The sequence below is a fragment of the Rhea pennata genome, chromosome 5, assembly GCF_028389875.1.
Source record: "Rhea pennata isolate bPtePen1 chromosome 5, bPtePen1.pri, whole genome shotgun sequence".
In the NCBI taxonomy this organism is placed as follows: Eukaryota; Metazoa; Chordata; class Aves; order Rheiformes; family Rheidae; genus Rhea; species Rhea pennata.
In genome coordinates this window covers 27821856-27838407 of record NC_084667.1, presented here as the reverse complement: position 1 = coordinate 27838407, position 16552 = coordinate 27821856, and the positions used below count along the sequence as shown (strand labels likewise).

Sequence of the window (16552 nt, the reverse complement as noted above, 5' to 3'; positions counted from 1 at the left end):
ACAGTTACTACTGTTCAAAACTCTTCATGCAAGAGGAGAGCATAAAGCATGGCATCAGCTATTGTTCCTAAGGCATTAGATTTTTGAAAGATTTTCCTAAATTAGATTGACTCTGACATACACCCAAGGAAGAAAAGGTATTCTTTCCTCCTTCTCCTCCCTTCCTTTCTGCTTTGAAATCTTGTCATAAACTATGTGACCCATGGGAAAGCACAAAATTCCCACGGGTCCTATAGTGTACACCAATAAAAATGCTAACTGCACTGTAGTGAGAAAACATCACCTGTAGTGGATAAAATGTGTTTTTACACATAAAGTGTATTTATCCTATCAGGCCAGCACAATTATAAGGGATGGAACTGAATTCCCATCTGACTGGTCCCAGTGCTATAAAATTTTAACCAAGTTCCACCTGCAAATTTTTTGCTTGAATCCTGAAAGCCACAACTCTACCCATCTCCTCCCCTTTAACTCTGCACTTCTGTCAAGATTTCAGTGCTCAAAATTGGGCTAGTAGTGATAGCAGTTAGAAAAAACAAATAAACAAACATCTTTTATTGTTTAAGTGAGCAGACTTGAAATGGTATTAGTGAAATGAAAATATACACGGATCGTTACCATTTCACTTTTACAATTATTTTGATGAGTTGCACTGTACTCCAACTATACTTACAAAGATTTTTAAATATCTTTTTCCATGTTAACTGCCTATTATTCTTAACTTGATTTAAATCCTAATCTGTTATAAAGGTACATGAAATAGAATAGATGCAGAAGATGATACTTGAGAATGGCAGTTGTTTACAAAACAAACTAATTCATAATATGCAATTATTGATCAGGGTGGAATTATATTTCAAAAACTGGACTGTATTACAAAGCATTTCTTCAAACATCCATTTTGGATTATTGCTTAAAGATACTAATTTGTCTATTCTAGACTATTTTACAAACATTCATAAAATAGTGAAAAAATGCATGCTTTAGAAACCTGGTACATTTCATGCCTCTGAACTAAAAGAATATGAAGATGGGAGCAAGTAAAGAACATTTTTAATGTAGATTAGTAGTGCTTAGAGTTTTTTCTCTTTTGTACTAATAGGCTCTTCAAACTTTCTCTCATTTCTTTCAGGCGATTTTTTATCTTCAGGTTTAGTCCATGGAGGGCTGTGCAACTTCTGTTGAAGGTGAAAAGAGAATTGGTGTAAGTATTGCATATGTGATATGCACATATATAAGAAAACAGAAGTGTGCTAGAATTCCATAGGAACAGTACACACAGAGCTGCATTTCCACTTAATAGATGCATCAGTCTTAAACAACTGTAACATGATATTCCTCAGCTGCGTGTATGGAAGGATTCTGATCTCTACTAAAGAGAGTTTATTTAAGTCGTTAACAATGCAAAAGCACACAAGTCTGATAGTGCTTTATAATCACCTCCTTGGTGATTTTTGTCTTTTTCCTCTTGGTTCACCAAATGAAATGCTCAGGTGTACAATTTGCCTAAGACTTTTCCCATCTGTAACATGGTTGAGTGCAGCTTCATAGAATCACTGGTATGTAAAGGTTTTGGAAATCATTTCCTTCTCCCTTTCTAAATGTTATTGAAATCATTTCATTAAATTGTCCGTTGACTACTAGGATACTCCAGCTCTTCAAATATTAAATAGTTTCACAAATTGGTAACAACCAAGAGTCATTTTGCACAGATCCAATGAAATCAGGTACAGTAACAGATTATACTGAATTGAATAAGCAGTTCTATTTCAAAAGTATTAGCTCAGAATGAGTAAATTTACTTTAATTAATTGCATATTTCACAAAACCTTTTGTTAAAAACTTGAGAATTTCAGAAACAGAATACCTGAAAGCTTGTCTCTGTTTCTGCTGCCTTCAAATGAGATGTAGAATTATTGCGGTTCCCCAGACATGTCTTGCCAACCTGCAAAACACAGATGTCACACGTAACTACCTAAAACAGGCCTGTTGTTTCCTAAAACAAGCATGATTTTACTAAACATTCACCATGTTTTCTTAGCCTAGTTGATGAGATGGAATAAAAAAAGGTGGTAATAGCTAAGCGAATCCCACTCTGCCACCATTCACATGTAGTCTACTGCGGCTGTAAAAAAAACCCAACAGCTTAGCACATGCATAGCTTTTCCCCTCGTGTTTAAATCTCTTTACAAACAGCGTAGTTTATTTCTACAATGGTCCCATGGAACAGATAAATAATTACAGTCTTCTGTTATGGATGAATATTAACAGATGAAAACTAGCATTAGAATTCGGGGCTTCTCTGTTACTATTCTGTTGTCTAAATTTCTAGACCTCTTTTATATAATAATAATAAACACTGGGTATATCGAATGGGGAAGTTGAAGGACACTGAAGGTACAGAAAGGCTTGTTAGATTCATTGCTGTCATTTTATTGCAACAAGAGTGTTGTTTTCCTTGCCCAAATCATTTTTAATATGAGGAAAAACAGAGCTGAACAGTACAAGTAAAATGCATTCCAGTACTGGAACAACTACACAGTGGATTTTGAATCAAAGAGGCCTTGTGCTAGGAGCCTTAAGATTAACTCAGCACTGAAATTTATGCTGAAATAGTATCCTTCAGGACTGGCATTAATGACATCATATGTAAAGAAATAAAATGTGAAAGGTAGTATAAAATATAGGTAATCTTTGATCATTGCTCTAAAATAATGTTCACACTGGAATTTTTGTATTTATTTTGAAATCAAAAGCCGATACTTTCAAATAAAGTGAAAATGAAAGGAGAAATAAGAAATATTGAAAAATATTTCAATATTTCAAAAGTTGAAATATTTTTCAAGTTTTAAAGTCATCTCAAGACTATTTCCAACATAATAGAAATTTTGCTTATCTTAAATTTTAACCTAACACTTCCTCTAAAAAGGTTCTTATTTTGCATAAACTTTTGAAAATTTTCAAGGGTAAATTACGCTTAGATAGAATATTTTTACACATCAGACATAGTCTAACATATCGGTAAAAATAAGATGCAAAAATCATTAACACATAAATGTTCACAGCTGTATTAACAGAAATATGCATTTAGTAAAAATTTTCCAATAATATCTGCTACCATGTTTGCTAATGTTTCTGCAACTTTTTATAACATTCCAAAAACGTATGGTCAATTATGTCAGACTACAATAGAATAAACTGTACATGCCATGTAGAACAAAGGAATAATGAACAAAACCAAGAGGAAAATATGTCTGTTTAAATGTTTCAAAACTTTTTTCCTAGATAGGTACTCTTCAGAAAATAGAAATTAAGTCTAAATTCATTCAATAGGATCTTAAATCACAGCAGGATAAAAATCACCCCACAGAGAACATTGATAATAAACACCCTAATACACAAATCAAATGTCAAGAAACTGTATAAAGATGCTTTGTACAAGTGACATTAGATTGGAGTTAATGAAAAAGTAAGCAATTGACAAGAGGGAAGAAAATTCACTGATTTTGCACTAGAGAAATTCTGACAGTCCCTTGCCTATAACAAAGGTCATCTATGAACAGATGTGAATAAGAAAATGAAGTGTGTTATTAAAAAACTACTACAAGAGGGGACTGCTGTATTGCCAAGTAGTATTTCAGGGCATTTTTAATCACATTTGAGCTAATAAAGTGAGTTTTAATCTATTGATAAAACATCCACTCCTTTCCTTATAGAAAAGGAAAGAAATATTAGTATTAAGTTAATGTTCTAGATAAAGATTTAGGAGTGAGATGACCGAGAGGAGAAATTTTTGTTAAATTTTTATCATTTCAAAGTTTCAGGTCCTAGTATAACCAGTATTTAATATATCTATTAATGAGCAAGGTAAAATAGTATTTTCAGCTTAGTCACAGTTAGGAAAATTTTGAGGATTTCAGAATTTCAGAAACCTCTAAGCGAGCAGCCTGAGGGCAAAAGATGCAACAGATCAAAAATGCAACAACATTTCAGATTATTTAAGGAAGAGGACAGAAGTAATACTAGTGAAATTTAAGTTCACTTTATACATACACCATAAAGTTTCAGGTCACATCACACACACAAAAAACAGAGATAGAAATTAAGAAATATTAACCAAAATTAATAAAAATATGGGAGGGCAACCATTTAAATGACATCAAAAAGAAATGCTCACCTCAGAGAAAATAAAAAATCTAACATCTAATAATAAAAAAAATACTTTATAAGTGATTAATCCTTCATAGTTCTTTTCATAGACCAGCAATTGAGGGCCATCTAGGTAGGGAATCAGAAGTAAATGGACTATTTCGTATTTTTTCGACTTACAGCTGTTATCCTTTAAAGTAACACATGAGACAGGTCACTGTTGGGGAACAGACAGCAGACGACTGAGACATTTTTCCTAAGCAAAGCAGTCAACTCCTGTGTCTTTATGCTGCTAAAACAACATCAATTATTGACTCCTTGTCACAATGAAATCTTTGATATTACCAACAAATAAATTACAGGTTGAGCAACTGAGATGAACATAAATACGTCCTCAACGAACAGCAGCACCAGGGCCAGAATTCTAACCAGTCGCTTGGATATGCTGGATATACGTTCAGTTTTACCACTGCTCTCAATTTTAACTCAGTCCTGTTCCTAAGAGACGAGACAGACGGTTATAACACCATCTCCTATTACAAACTGTAAGCAAAAACAACCTAAAATCCCAGAAAATACAGGGTGTGTGTATATACACATCTGTGTATGTATGTACATAAACACACACACATATACATGTGTATATCTATGTATTTACATGCACACATACATGCACACTTTTTACCTTGGACAAAGGTGAAGTCAAACAATTTAGAACTTAGAATTTAGTTTATATTAAACTAATGTAGTAAAACACTCTCATAGGTGTGAGTGACATGTAGGCAGAAACAAATGTCAAATGTTTTGGAGGTTCTTTTTTTTTGGATAATTTCTGCCAAGTGGTGGAAAGATTATTTTTTTTTCCTGTGTGTCTTTGTTTTTCCTGTCATATTCACTCCTATGAGAGGTAACTCTGCTTACAAAATTACAAATGATAGCTTGACATGGTAGAAAGCAGCAAAATGCAGATATAATTGCTTTTAGGAAAAAAAAAAAAAGCTTGAAATACGGTCTGTGTGGTTTTCCTATTTTATGAAGATGAGATTTTTAGAAATGTTTGCTGAAGGAGACATTTGCCAGGCTTTGATTCATGATTTTTGTATATTAGGGCTCCAACGGAGACCTAGTGTCTATGTTTCTCTCACAACAACAGGGACTCCAGTGGTCCTTTTTGGGGGAATGGAAGGATGAGGGGGGGGAGGGGAGACCGGGAAGCTGCTGACTCAGCAAGTCTCTCTGCGGGACACTTGTACCCCTTCAGTGCATGCACACACGCAGACACTCGCACACGCACCCCTGCTAAGGCCAGGGAGTAGAGCACGGTCCCGGCTCGTGACCCCGCTCCTTGCCCCTGTGCAAATACAACGCTTAAGTACAGGAGGAAGCGCAGTATAGTTTGTCTCCCATTTAAATCCCCTATAGTTTGACTCTCCCCTAAATCTCCACTGGTCACAGACAAGGTTTACACCTACGCTGGTCTCACGGAGCAGGCACTGCTGTTCTATCATCGTCTGAAGACTCTTCACGTAATTCTTTGACCCTTTATATTTATTAGTGTTTTGCATTTATGAAACCAGATCTTCCCAATAACAAAAACGCCAACAGTTTTACCAAATTCTAGCTTTGCTACCTAAGCCTATTTTCTGCCATCAGCATTTAGAACAAAACAGAGTTTACCCTTAAGTATGTTCTGTGCTTTCGTATCCCTCCCTTTAAAGAGTCGGACTGGCCACTGATGAAGGCAGCAGAGGTGGCACACCAAGTGAGTCTCTCTTGGAAGCACAGTCTCTGTGTTTCCCATCTTGGTACACTACCACAGTTCCAAATATTCCACAAAATCCACATGTGATGGCCAGGATGTTATTTTAAAACCAAATGCAAGCTAAATGCATTTTTAGACTAAATTCTCATTTTCTCTATTCCCTTCATACTGTTGTTTTAGAGATTCAATTATCTGCTTAATTCACTGGTCACAAAGAATGCATACGTTACCACGGGGGAAGGGGTCTGGCGAGCATTCATTGACCACCTCTTCCAGCTAAACTTACGGCTTTACGAGTGGCTCACATTGCATCAGAAATTGAGAGGGATTCTGCTACAAATGTTTCCTTTAGTACCTAAACAACTCTCGGTCAAATACACTTTATCCCAGTTTCACCTGCTTGTGCCCAGACAAGCAACCTCCTCTTTCTAGATCCAGAAGATTACCCTTCAATACTTACAAGCCAGTATTTACTCAACTTCACAGTTATTAACTAAATGATGATTAGTCCTTGAAATGGTTTTATGAATCTAACAAGACAGAAAGATACATTTCTCTGCAGCTTTTTAAAATTAAAATTATAATAATTTAATGTGCTATATCTAATAATTAGTGACTGATTCCAGAATTTCACCCACAAATGAATTACTTTCAGAGTAGTCTGTATATTTTATTTATGGAAGCATTCTTTGCCTTGCCATTAGTTTGCTAGGCTCTCATTGATTTTTCAGGTACGTCTGCCGTACTTTTTTTTAATTTATAGGCTTATTTATAACGCAACATTTATTCATTAAACTACATATACTGCATTTTGAACACAAGGCATCAAGCAGGACCAAATGCTTGAACACTCAGTTTTAAAATCTCTAATACACAGCAGTGCGAGTTCTGAGTAGTGAGAGCTATACCTGTCCCAAGGAAAAGGCTTCAGGAAAAAAATTGTGGAAACCTTTGCTCAGGTGCCAGCTGACCACAACATTTCATTGCTTTTACTGTTATTCACTCTCTTCTGATTGTGTATTTTCTTCTTAACATCTCCTTAAAATTAAGCCTTGCCAACAACTCTAATTTTTATGACTGTTTTTTTTAATCTAAACAAAACAGAAAGCTTATTCTGATTTTCTTCTCCATAGTAGAGAAATACTTCAGCAGACTGAATTTAGTAGTGTTGAGGGCTCATGTTACTTGCTCTATTTAAACTTTAAGAAACGTATTAATGATTTATTTATTTGTTTGTAAAATAATGTTTTCATACTGCCGTGCAATTTGCCTTAAGCAATATATTTTGTATGTACAACAGTATTCAAAATATCTAGAAGTGAGATATTTAACGAGACAGGATAATTGAGGCACGGCATATACCTTAAAATACTATTCCATCTTGATCAATTTAGTATGCAGTTTGATTAGCAAAGTACCTTTATGTGAAATCCTGGTTATGAAATATGCAGCTTGATCAGTACAGCATGCAAAATTTCTTAAGTTATGGTGTTCACTTCACCTAGTGAATTATACAACAGAGCTGGAGCAGTTCACAGCTGGGTGTGTAAATTATAAAGGTGGATCACCCACGTGTGCATCTTCATTTAAAGAGAATCTTCAAAAAAGCCAGTTAAAATTCAGCACTCCCTTGGCTATTAAACTATGCATCTTGATCCGCAAACTGCTGAACAGCATAACTGTACTGGTATTCCACTGTATCAATGCAGTCAATAAGAAAATAATATTGTGTTGCTCAAATACTCATGCTACTTATCACAAGTGGGTAGGAAGTCAAGAAGTTTAAACACATGAGAATATGTTGAACCGTTACGTTATAATAATAAAGTATTTCCTCGACTGCTAAAGCATCCTGCTGATGCACAGGTTCCCATGCAGCCTCCCGCGCACCACCGCGAGCGCTCGGGGAGACATGCGGGATGCGCCCGCAGGGCGCAACGCAGCAGAAAGGACTGAGCTAGTTCCGACAAAACTGCTCAAATTCGGGAGCAGGGGTTGGCACGGTGGTCAGCTCCACGGGGAAACTAGGTATCTCGGTGCAAGCAGTACGGTACTCCCCGCTGTATCAATCCTGCTCTCATAAACCAGTATCAGGAGCTCTACAACATGCCAGCTGCGGTACGGGCGAAAGCAGCCTGGTGATCTACTCACTAATGATGGCACTGATTAGCTTCAACCAGCGTAACTCACAGAAGAGAGAGGATTTCGTAATAGTGAAGCTTGACTATGCTTAGACGGGATACTTCTTTGGAACTGGATTCAGAGCAACTTGCATTTTGAGATTTTTCTGCATTTTTTTTGTGTGTTATCAGTTCGAAAGGTCTAAAACTGTTAAAAGATGAGCTTCAATAAAATTTTCAAATCTCAGCTAATTAAAAGTGAAAGAACTTAAATAACTTACATTTTAAATTGGAAAAGTACACATTTTATCAAAAAATTGCAAATTATAAAATGTTGCAATGTGTTTGATGTTTAAATTTTTATTAAACTCTGTCAATAATGTATGGTCTGCAAATATATGCTGCTACTTTATTGTAGAGTGCTAAATTTTACTAATTGGTATGATTAATGTTACTACCACTTCTACGCCACACAGACTGAAAATTTGGGGATCATGGTAGTTTCTCTCTTTAATACACATTAAACTATTTCATTATACTAATGAAATATACAGTTCTTTGCCACATTTTTTCTTCCTATGTTGAGTGGATATTTTCAAATTTCTTATGCTTCAGCTTTTTGAGAATATTATGAATCTTCCAATTTCTGAACTGAACTGTTGCCAAAAAGGTAATTTGGAAGAGAGAATTTTGCATTAGCATATAATGCTCAGCTTCAATGGAGTCAGTAGTACTGCATGCAGTTATTCCCACTGTTGAATATGACTTGATATTTTATTCTCTCGTTTTTCTCCTATCACAATAATTACCATACTTCCATGAAACACTCCCTTAATACCTCATTTATACAGCATTTATAGCATATTCCTTTAAAACGTACACGAACTATATCCATATTCAGATTAAACTGGACTTCCAAATCATAATCCAACTTTTTTCTTTAAATATGGCGTAAGCATGGTAATACACAGGATAGATGTTCTTCTCTTAAACACCATTCTGCAGTATAAATAACATTATTAGCCAAGTTAGGTCTACAGTTTATTCAAGGACAGATTTTATCAGATCTGCTCACGAATGTGTAATAGATCTATATTTTAATCTGATATGACCTCACTGTTTATTAAATTATGGTGCAAGATGCATGCCAAGTGTGCATATGTATTTTCATAATATATCCTTGCAGTTGTTCATACCTCTCTCTTACTGTAGCGCACAGTTACTGAGTGGATGGTACAACTAAATTGATTTAGCTCCCTATGACCTTCATAGTCCTCATTTAGGGAACAGAATTATTGAATTAATTTTAAGAATTTTATCATGTTGAAATTTTGTTACAGTAATGATTTCTTTTTTCTCTCATTTCTCCCTTGGGAAAGTGAGAGTACAATGTGATCAAAGCTGTGCAATTGAAACTCAGAGAAAAATGAAGCTAAATGGTGCGGTTGCTTAGGAACATCTGTATGTTTTGGTCCAATACTCTCTGTCCTGTGTCACTGAATGATTAATGAATATGCAGTGTTTGTTTACTGCAGGAAATTAAGGCAGTAAATAAAAGCACTATCACTTTTATTTATCAGAAAAGACTCTACAAGGACAAAGAGCAAGAAATCTAAGATGAGAGCAGGAAACAAAGAATTATTTTATAAATTGTCTGATGTTTTAACACTGCCAAATAGATAGTTTTAACTGTGTCACATGCATAAGGATTATTTGATATGAAAAAAGACAAAGTACATCCTTGGCTTTCACAAGGGAGAGGGGAATTAAACATCAATAAGAGCTCAGATTTTTGCACAGAGATTTTCAGGACCAGTCATAATGAAAAGGTCTCTGGACCAACGACTAAGAAAAATACTATTGATGAGATTCCTCCAGTAAAAATAATTCTCAAGAGTAACAGGGCCTTTAAAAGAAAACTGAAGTTAAGATATTATGGTCTTATTTTTATGGGAAAATTTCAGATGATTTGAGCAACCAGAATTTTGATTACAGTATGTCCTACCTACTTATGGTTAATGTCAAATACTGTGACAGCAAAGGTGCTAGAAGCATCTAATTTCCAAATGGGTTCATTTAATTTGGTCTGCCTATATCCTGTTTGTATCATAGAATCGGTAAGGTTGGAAGGGACCTCTGGAGATCATCTAGTCCAAACCCCCTGTTCAAGCAGGGTCACCTAGAGCATGTCAGACAGGGTTGCATCCAGGCGGGCCTTGAAGATCTCCAGAGAAGGAGACTCCACAACCTCCCTGGGCAACCTGTGCCAGTGCTCCGTCACTCTCACAGGGAAGAAATTCCCCCTCACCTGCAGGTGGAACTTCCTGTCGTTCAGTTTGTGCCCATTGCCTCTTGTCCTGTCACACGGGACAACTGAAAAGAGTTTGTCCCCATCCCCTTGACACCCTCCCTTCAGGTACTTGTACACACTCATAAGATCCCCCCTCAGTCTTCTCTTCCCCAGGCTAAACAGGCCCATTTCTTGCAGCCGTTCCTCATAGGGCAGATGCTCCAGCCCTCTGATCATCTTTGTAGCCCTCCGCTGGACTCTCTGCAGTAGCTCCACGTCTCTCTTGTACTGGGGAGCCCAGAACTGGACACAGGACTTGAGATGAGGCCTCCCCAGGGCTGAGTAGAGGGGCAGGATCACCTCCCCCGACCTGCTGGCAACACTCTTCCCAATGCACCCCAGGATACCATTGGCTTTCCTGGCCACAAGGGCACATTGCTGGCTCACAGTCAACTTGCCCACCAGCACTCTCAGGTCCTTCTCTGCAGAGCTGCTCTCCAGAAGTCAGCCCTCAGCTTGTACTGGTGCCTAGGGTTATTCCTCCCTAGGTGCAGGACCCTCCACTTGCCCTTGTTGAACCTCAGGAGGTTCCTCTCTGCCCATCTCTCCAGGCTGTCCAGGTCTCTCTGAACGGCAGCACAGCCCTCAGGTGTGTCACTCTTCCCAGCTTGGTATCATCAGGAAACTTGCTGAGGAGATGCTCTGTGCCTTCATCCAGGTCATTGATGAAGAAGTTGAACAGAATGGGACCCAGTACTGGGCCCTGGGGGACTCCACTAGCCACAGGCCTCCAACTAGACTCTGTGCCACTGATGACAACCCTGTGAGCTCTGCCTTTCAGTCAGTTCTCAAACCAGCTCAAAGCAAACGTAGACCACCAGGCACCCCACATACTGAATGCTCTCCTAGTGCAGAACGTATCACATGCTCTGCCAATCCTAAAAATGCTGCAACCATCAGGAAAATCTTTTAATTTAGATGAATACGCTGAGTAAAGATAGCAACAGGACTATAAACCCAGAGAAGTTCTCTGGAGGGGAGCATTTTCTTTATTTCTATATTTAACCCACAGACTTGCTAAACACTGTATTTTTGAATTACCCATCAGAAAGTACACTCTGAGAATTTTTTCACTCACATATTTTGTTCTTTCTGTTATTTTTTTCTGCTTTATTTGCATTGTTATCATCCCAGCTACAATAAATCATTTGGGAGTTATGTTAACAGCTCCCATCACGCTGCCCGAATGAGAGTTTTGCCTCAGTAAAAGAGGCGGATTTACTCGTCAGATGTGCCATAAGAAGAACGAAGCATGTAGCTGTCCTTGCCTGGCAGTGGACAAGATTACCTACTTACACTGTTACACTGTCACCTGTTACTGCTCAAGCTAAACATCTCCCCAGGGGCTTTGTTTTATCCAGTGAAGCATCTGTGACAGCTGTGCCTGCATCGCAACGGCCGTGCTATGCAAACAGCCGTCTGCATCGCGCTGGGACCCGGCCGCTCTTCGACCCAGCCGTGCCAGTGCAAGTAGTTCTTGCAATGGTTAAACATCAAATAACATCTTTTCTACTGTCTTTTTCCACGCAAAAGCTCTACAAGTCCTATTAAATAGTCTGTAAAACAAACCCAGCAAGCCCACCTGCATAAATTGATGGCCAAGAGCATCTGCTCTTCTCCAATTTAACGTAGAATATAGTTGGCTTATAAAATATAGGTACCAGCTTGATTAGGAAAAATAAATCACATTGGTAATTATCTAAGGCTTTAAAACGTTTTTATGCACTCTATACTAAAACCTGATTTGTAAGTGGGCTAAACTTACATCTTGAGAATCGCACTCCTGGATGCTATGATTTTCTTTCTTTCTTGAGGTAATGCGAAGACTCTCTTTCTCTGCTGAGATATTTGGCTGGGCACAGGAAATAAAAAAGGAAATGAAACACAGAGTGAATATAGATAAAAGCTCTAAACGGGTCACATTTCAAAAGTCAAGATAATACAAAAGCAAGAGGTCAGACATGGCAAACAGTTACTTTATGCATCGCTTTTTCAGTAAGTTTTATGAAGTGAATTATTTAAATATATTTTTCATTAAAGCACTTAGATTTATACACGCTATCCTTTGTAACAATAATCAAGATATTTTATTGGAAAATTGACCACACAAAATCGACTCAACGGTATATTGCATTTTGTGCGTTAGTAAGCAAGAGTGTAAAGCAATGCAAATTAAATTATATCTGCTTTTGTCTAAATATTTGCATAGGGGTAAAGGAGAAATAAGAAACTCCTTTTTCTGGTGCTTCTGAATACTGGGCCAGATTTAGCCCCAAAATTTAAGCAGTTTATGAACTGCTTTAGCTTATTTCATCTGTCTACAGTCTCTCCCTGCTGGGACCCCATGTCACTGTGCATTGGCAAAATGTGTTCTATTTCACGCCTTTTACTTACCTCCCTAAAGCCAAAATGGGCTCCTATATGGGATAGTTTTTCTATAACCAAGGCTATCACTTTATATAAGCAGTGAATTTCCTCTCTCTGATGTTTTAGGCATGTTTTCCCACATTTCCTGCCACTTTAAAGATTCAAAGGGGCACAGAGAGAATCTGCACTGCTTGCTTTACATGAAACTTGCTCCAGATTTACACCACAGTAGTTCTGAATTTACTTTGATGTTTTCACAGTCCTGTAGCCTTAAGTACTAGAGTATGACATAACATGACAGAATTATTTTAAAATAAGAAATGCATCAAAGATCTTTAAAAAGTATCACTGAAATGAACTGGATTTTCTGATCTGCGTACCATTGTTTGGGCGTAACAACTGCATATTTTGCTGAAACATGAAAAGATAAAGAGAACACTAGATGGACCATAATTTGACAGTCATGAGATGATCATTATCTCCACTCTGCTTTTCTTAGTTACGCAGAATTATTTCTTCAGAAAGTATTCATCTCACAGTGATCATGACATACTCGCACAAAACTTCCTCTGTTCCTTCATAAGAGATTTAAAGTCTAAATCAAAGTCAACTGAAATTCATGGAACGAACATGAATGATTTATCTGAGATTTAATCAGATTCTTAAATGTTTCCAATATATACTTTTGCTTAAAAAAAATTAATGATTCATCTTTGCAGAAAACTCTGCTTGAATATATTCCCAGCTAATCTCTTAACAAAAAGACACAGTACTGATGAGCCTTTGTTGTTGCTGTTACAAATTTCACATCATGAAAAGTTTGTAGCTATTCTTAGTGATCTGGCTTCCATCAAACTGTCTGCAGGGCATTTTGATACTTTAAGTGTGGGGGGAGACAGGGAAGGAATCAAAACAATTTCTCTTCAAAGAAGAGTTAGAACTTCAGACACCGGTTTTGCAAGCCTGAACCATCTTATCTCGTGCACAACATAGTCTGTTTGTTTAATAGCTCCTAAGTGAGGAACTTTTATAGAGCAACTCAGTACTAGAAAAAAACAGCCAGGACATGAACAGATTAAAAGGTTGGATAGAAGAAAATTATTCTGTAGAATAACAAACATCATTTCATAAATGACCTTTAAGCTGACCTGATTTGCCTATTTGGACTGTGGGAACAATTCTACAGTTTTGCAAACTTAAATTTCTATTTCTTATTCCCATTGAGTAATATGCATCATATATGCAGTGAATGATGAATTCACTTGATTTCTTGATTACATGAATCCTCATGGGAAACCAGGAAGGCCAACCAGCTTGAACCCTTATTAACTCAGTCCTGCATCCAGAGGAAAATAAATGTCTGTATTTGCCGCTAGTTCCAAAATTTGTTTTCTGCTCAAGAATGTACACTGACAAATTATACATACAGTATGGATACCACAACTCTCAATTTACTGTGCAGATTTTTACTCAATGAAGAGAAGTCCTAGATATTTTGGTAAGGCTAACATTAAGGTAACACTTTCCCAGGGTAGTTTCTTCATGAATAGTGGAAGTCCTACAGCATTTCCTATTTCTAGAAAAATGGAAAATAGGAAAACTTTTCTACTCTCATTCTTTCTAATATTCAAAATATTCAAATGCAATATTTTATATTAGAAATCTTCCTCTTCATTTAGCACAAAATGTGACATTTTTCTAGGTGCCTCAGTTTTCCTGTAATTGCCTTAACCGATAGAATCAGCCTCTGCAACAGTCCTCCAAAACCAGCTAGTCACAGCTGCAGGGCTTAGGTGCTGGCCAAGCCCTGCAGGTGTCAGAGACAGGTCTGCTTCACTCAGTGTCCAACTGACACAGTGCAGAACCTGAGCTACTCCACAACCATCACCTCCATTTATTTCTCATGACATTACCCTAAACTCTCATTTATCTGCAGGTCTCGAGTTTCAGATTAAAATTACATCATATTCTTGCAGGGTCCAAAGAAGTCCCCAGAACCAGCAAGGCAGAAAGAAGGAAGGACGAGAGGAAAGAAGGAAGGGCAAGAAGAGTCCTTACTGGACCGGGGCTCATTCCCGAAGGTTTGAGTTCTGCTCTTACGTTGAGAAATCTCTTGCATCTTATATAGGTACTTTTAATCTAACATATTTTTGTCACTAAAACTGACTTCTTTCACACACACACACACACACAAAAATCAACATTAAAAAAATATTTTTAAATGTCTTTCTACCAGCTGATGATGTGGAAGTCTTTGAGTTAGGCTTTGCAAAGAAGATTTTCTCTGCTATTAAAAATAATCTCTCCTCATAAAAAATGAATATCAGTTCATTGTCTGCAATGAAATGAATTCATTTTCTGAATGAAGCCTATTTAGTAGATTGACAGTTTACCTAATAAAAATTGCCAGTGAGTATTCTGTTTGGAATTTGGAAACAATTTCTGAGTTCCTTTCCAATTTGCTTAAAACTTTCTGAACTGTTCTCAAAGCTTTTCAATACAGGATTTCAAATCTGACTTTTTTTCCGAGAATCAGCAACCCTTTCTTTCTTCCTTTGAAATAATTTGGAAATTACAGTGATTTCCTGGTGAGGTCTTTCAAGCTTGACTAAAAACCAAGCTTTGCATTTCAGACACTTGAAATAAGCAGAATTGTTTACAATCCATTTAACATATATGCTTGCTGATGAAACTAAAATCCATTTGTGCGTGCGTTGCTTGCAGCAAAAATTCCAGCATGCTTATGACAGAAAAGCAAGCCAAACTCATTATTTCATTGAGTTCTCTTCCAAAGTCTGTATTTGAATAAATGACACATAGCCCAATTCCACTTCATGTCTTTAAAATCCTCTTTGCTTATACTTTATATATTGTTTTCATTGCAAATATCTTAGAAATTTTCTTGTCAAAACATGCATTGTTACTGTAATATTCTCCTGTCACTGCTGAAGATGATTATATAGTTGTATCAACTGAATTCCATCTTCTGTAATCTCTTGACTTTGATATGTAGTTCAATTCTTTCCTATCTTAGAGATAATCTTATCAGATCTTTCTTCTTCTCACATGGCTTTTTGGCATGACTGCACAACTCTCTAGTCATCTCATGTGAGATGCCAGAGTACTGTCGACAGGACTGATGGCAGATGACTTGCCAACACAAATATGGGTTCCATCATCACATTTATTTTCTGCCACTTACTTACACCATCACAGATTTCTCTTTTCTGTGTTGAGGGTTTCTAGCAATATTTAATTTTCATATTAAGACAAATACTTAAATCAACGATACTCATATAGATCTAATAAGATTGCACTGCATTTTGAATGTAAGCAAGCAAACTAAGCAACTTCTGGCAGAGTGTAAGTAACTACATGATACCTAAAAATAATCATCATCATCATCATCAGTTGTATGAAAACCAAGATGATTTTGATAAACTTTAGCTTAAATTGTTGGAGCTGACCCAGAAACATTTCTTTCTGCTATTGAAGGCTTCACTGGCCCAGTCTACAATCATGTAAAAATTACCTACAGCAATGACTTGATAGCCTGTCAGTGTGCCTGCTCAGTGCCTGGATGTACTTTGTGGCATCCATCTGGCAAGTGGAGGCGGGGGGTGTTTCTCTTTACCTCCCTCCTGTGAGGTTACTGAAAAGGCAGATGGTCTCTCAAAGGACTACAAATAGGAAAAAGCCACAGTCCAAGTTATCCCTGCTTTGCAGAACTCTTTGCACACTCAAGAAAGATATATTCTTCTGGGAGAGGTCTTATTCCTTTGGGATGGAAATGGATCATTGCCA

The 16552-nt window shown here is 37.1% G+C and overlaps 1 protein-coding gene across 1 annotated transcript in view; it reads right to left on the bottom strand.

Annotated features, from left to right (window-relative positions):
• Nucleotides 1–610: 610 nt before the first annotated feature.
• Nucleotides 611–16552, bottom strand: part of LUZP2 (leucine zipper protein 2) — a 182103-nt gene continuing 166161 nt past the window's right edge. The window contains exons 10-12 of the mRNA XM_062577340.1: nt 12147–12233; nt 1868–1945; nt 611–1178 (exon numbers count right to left, since the gene is read on the bottom strand). Of these exons, the coding sequence (XP_062433324.1) occupies nt 1074–1178; nt 1868–1945; nt 12147–12233 (270 nt within the window). The 3' untranslated portion in view covers nt 611–1073. The remainder of the gene's footprint in view (nt 1179–1867; nt 1946–12146; nt 12234–16552) is intronic.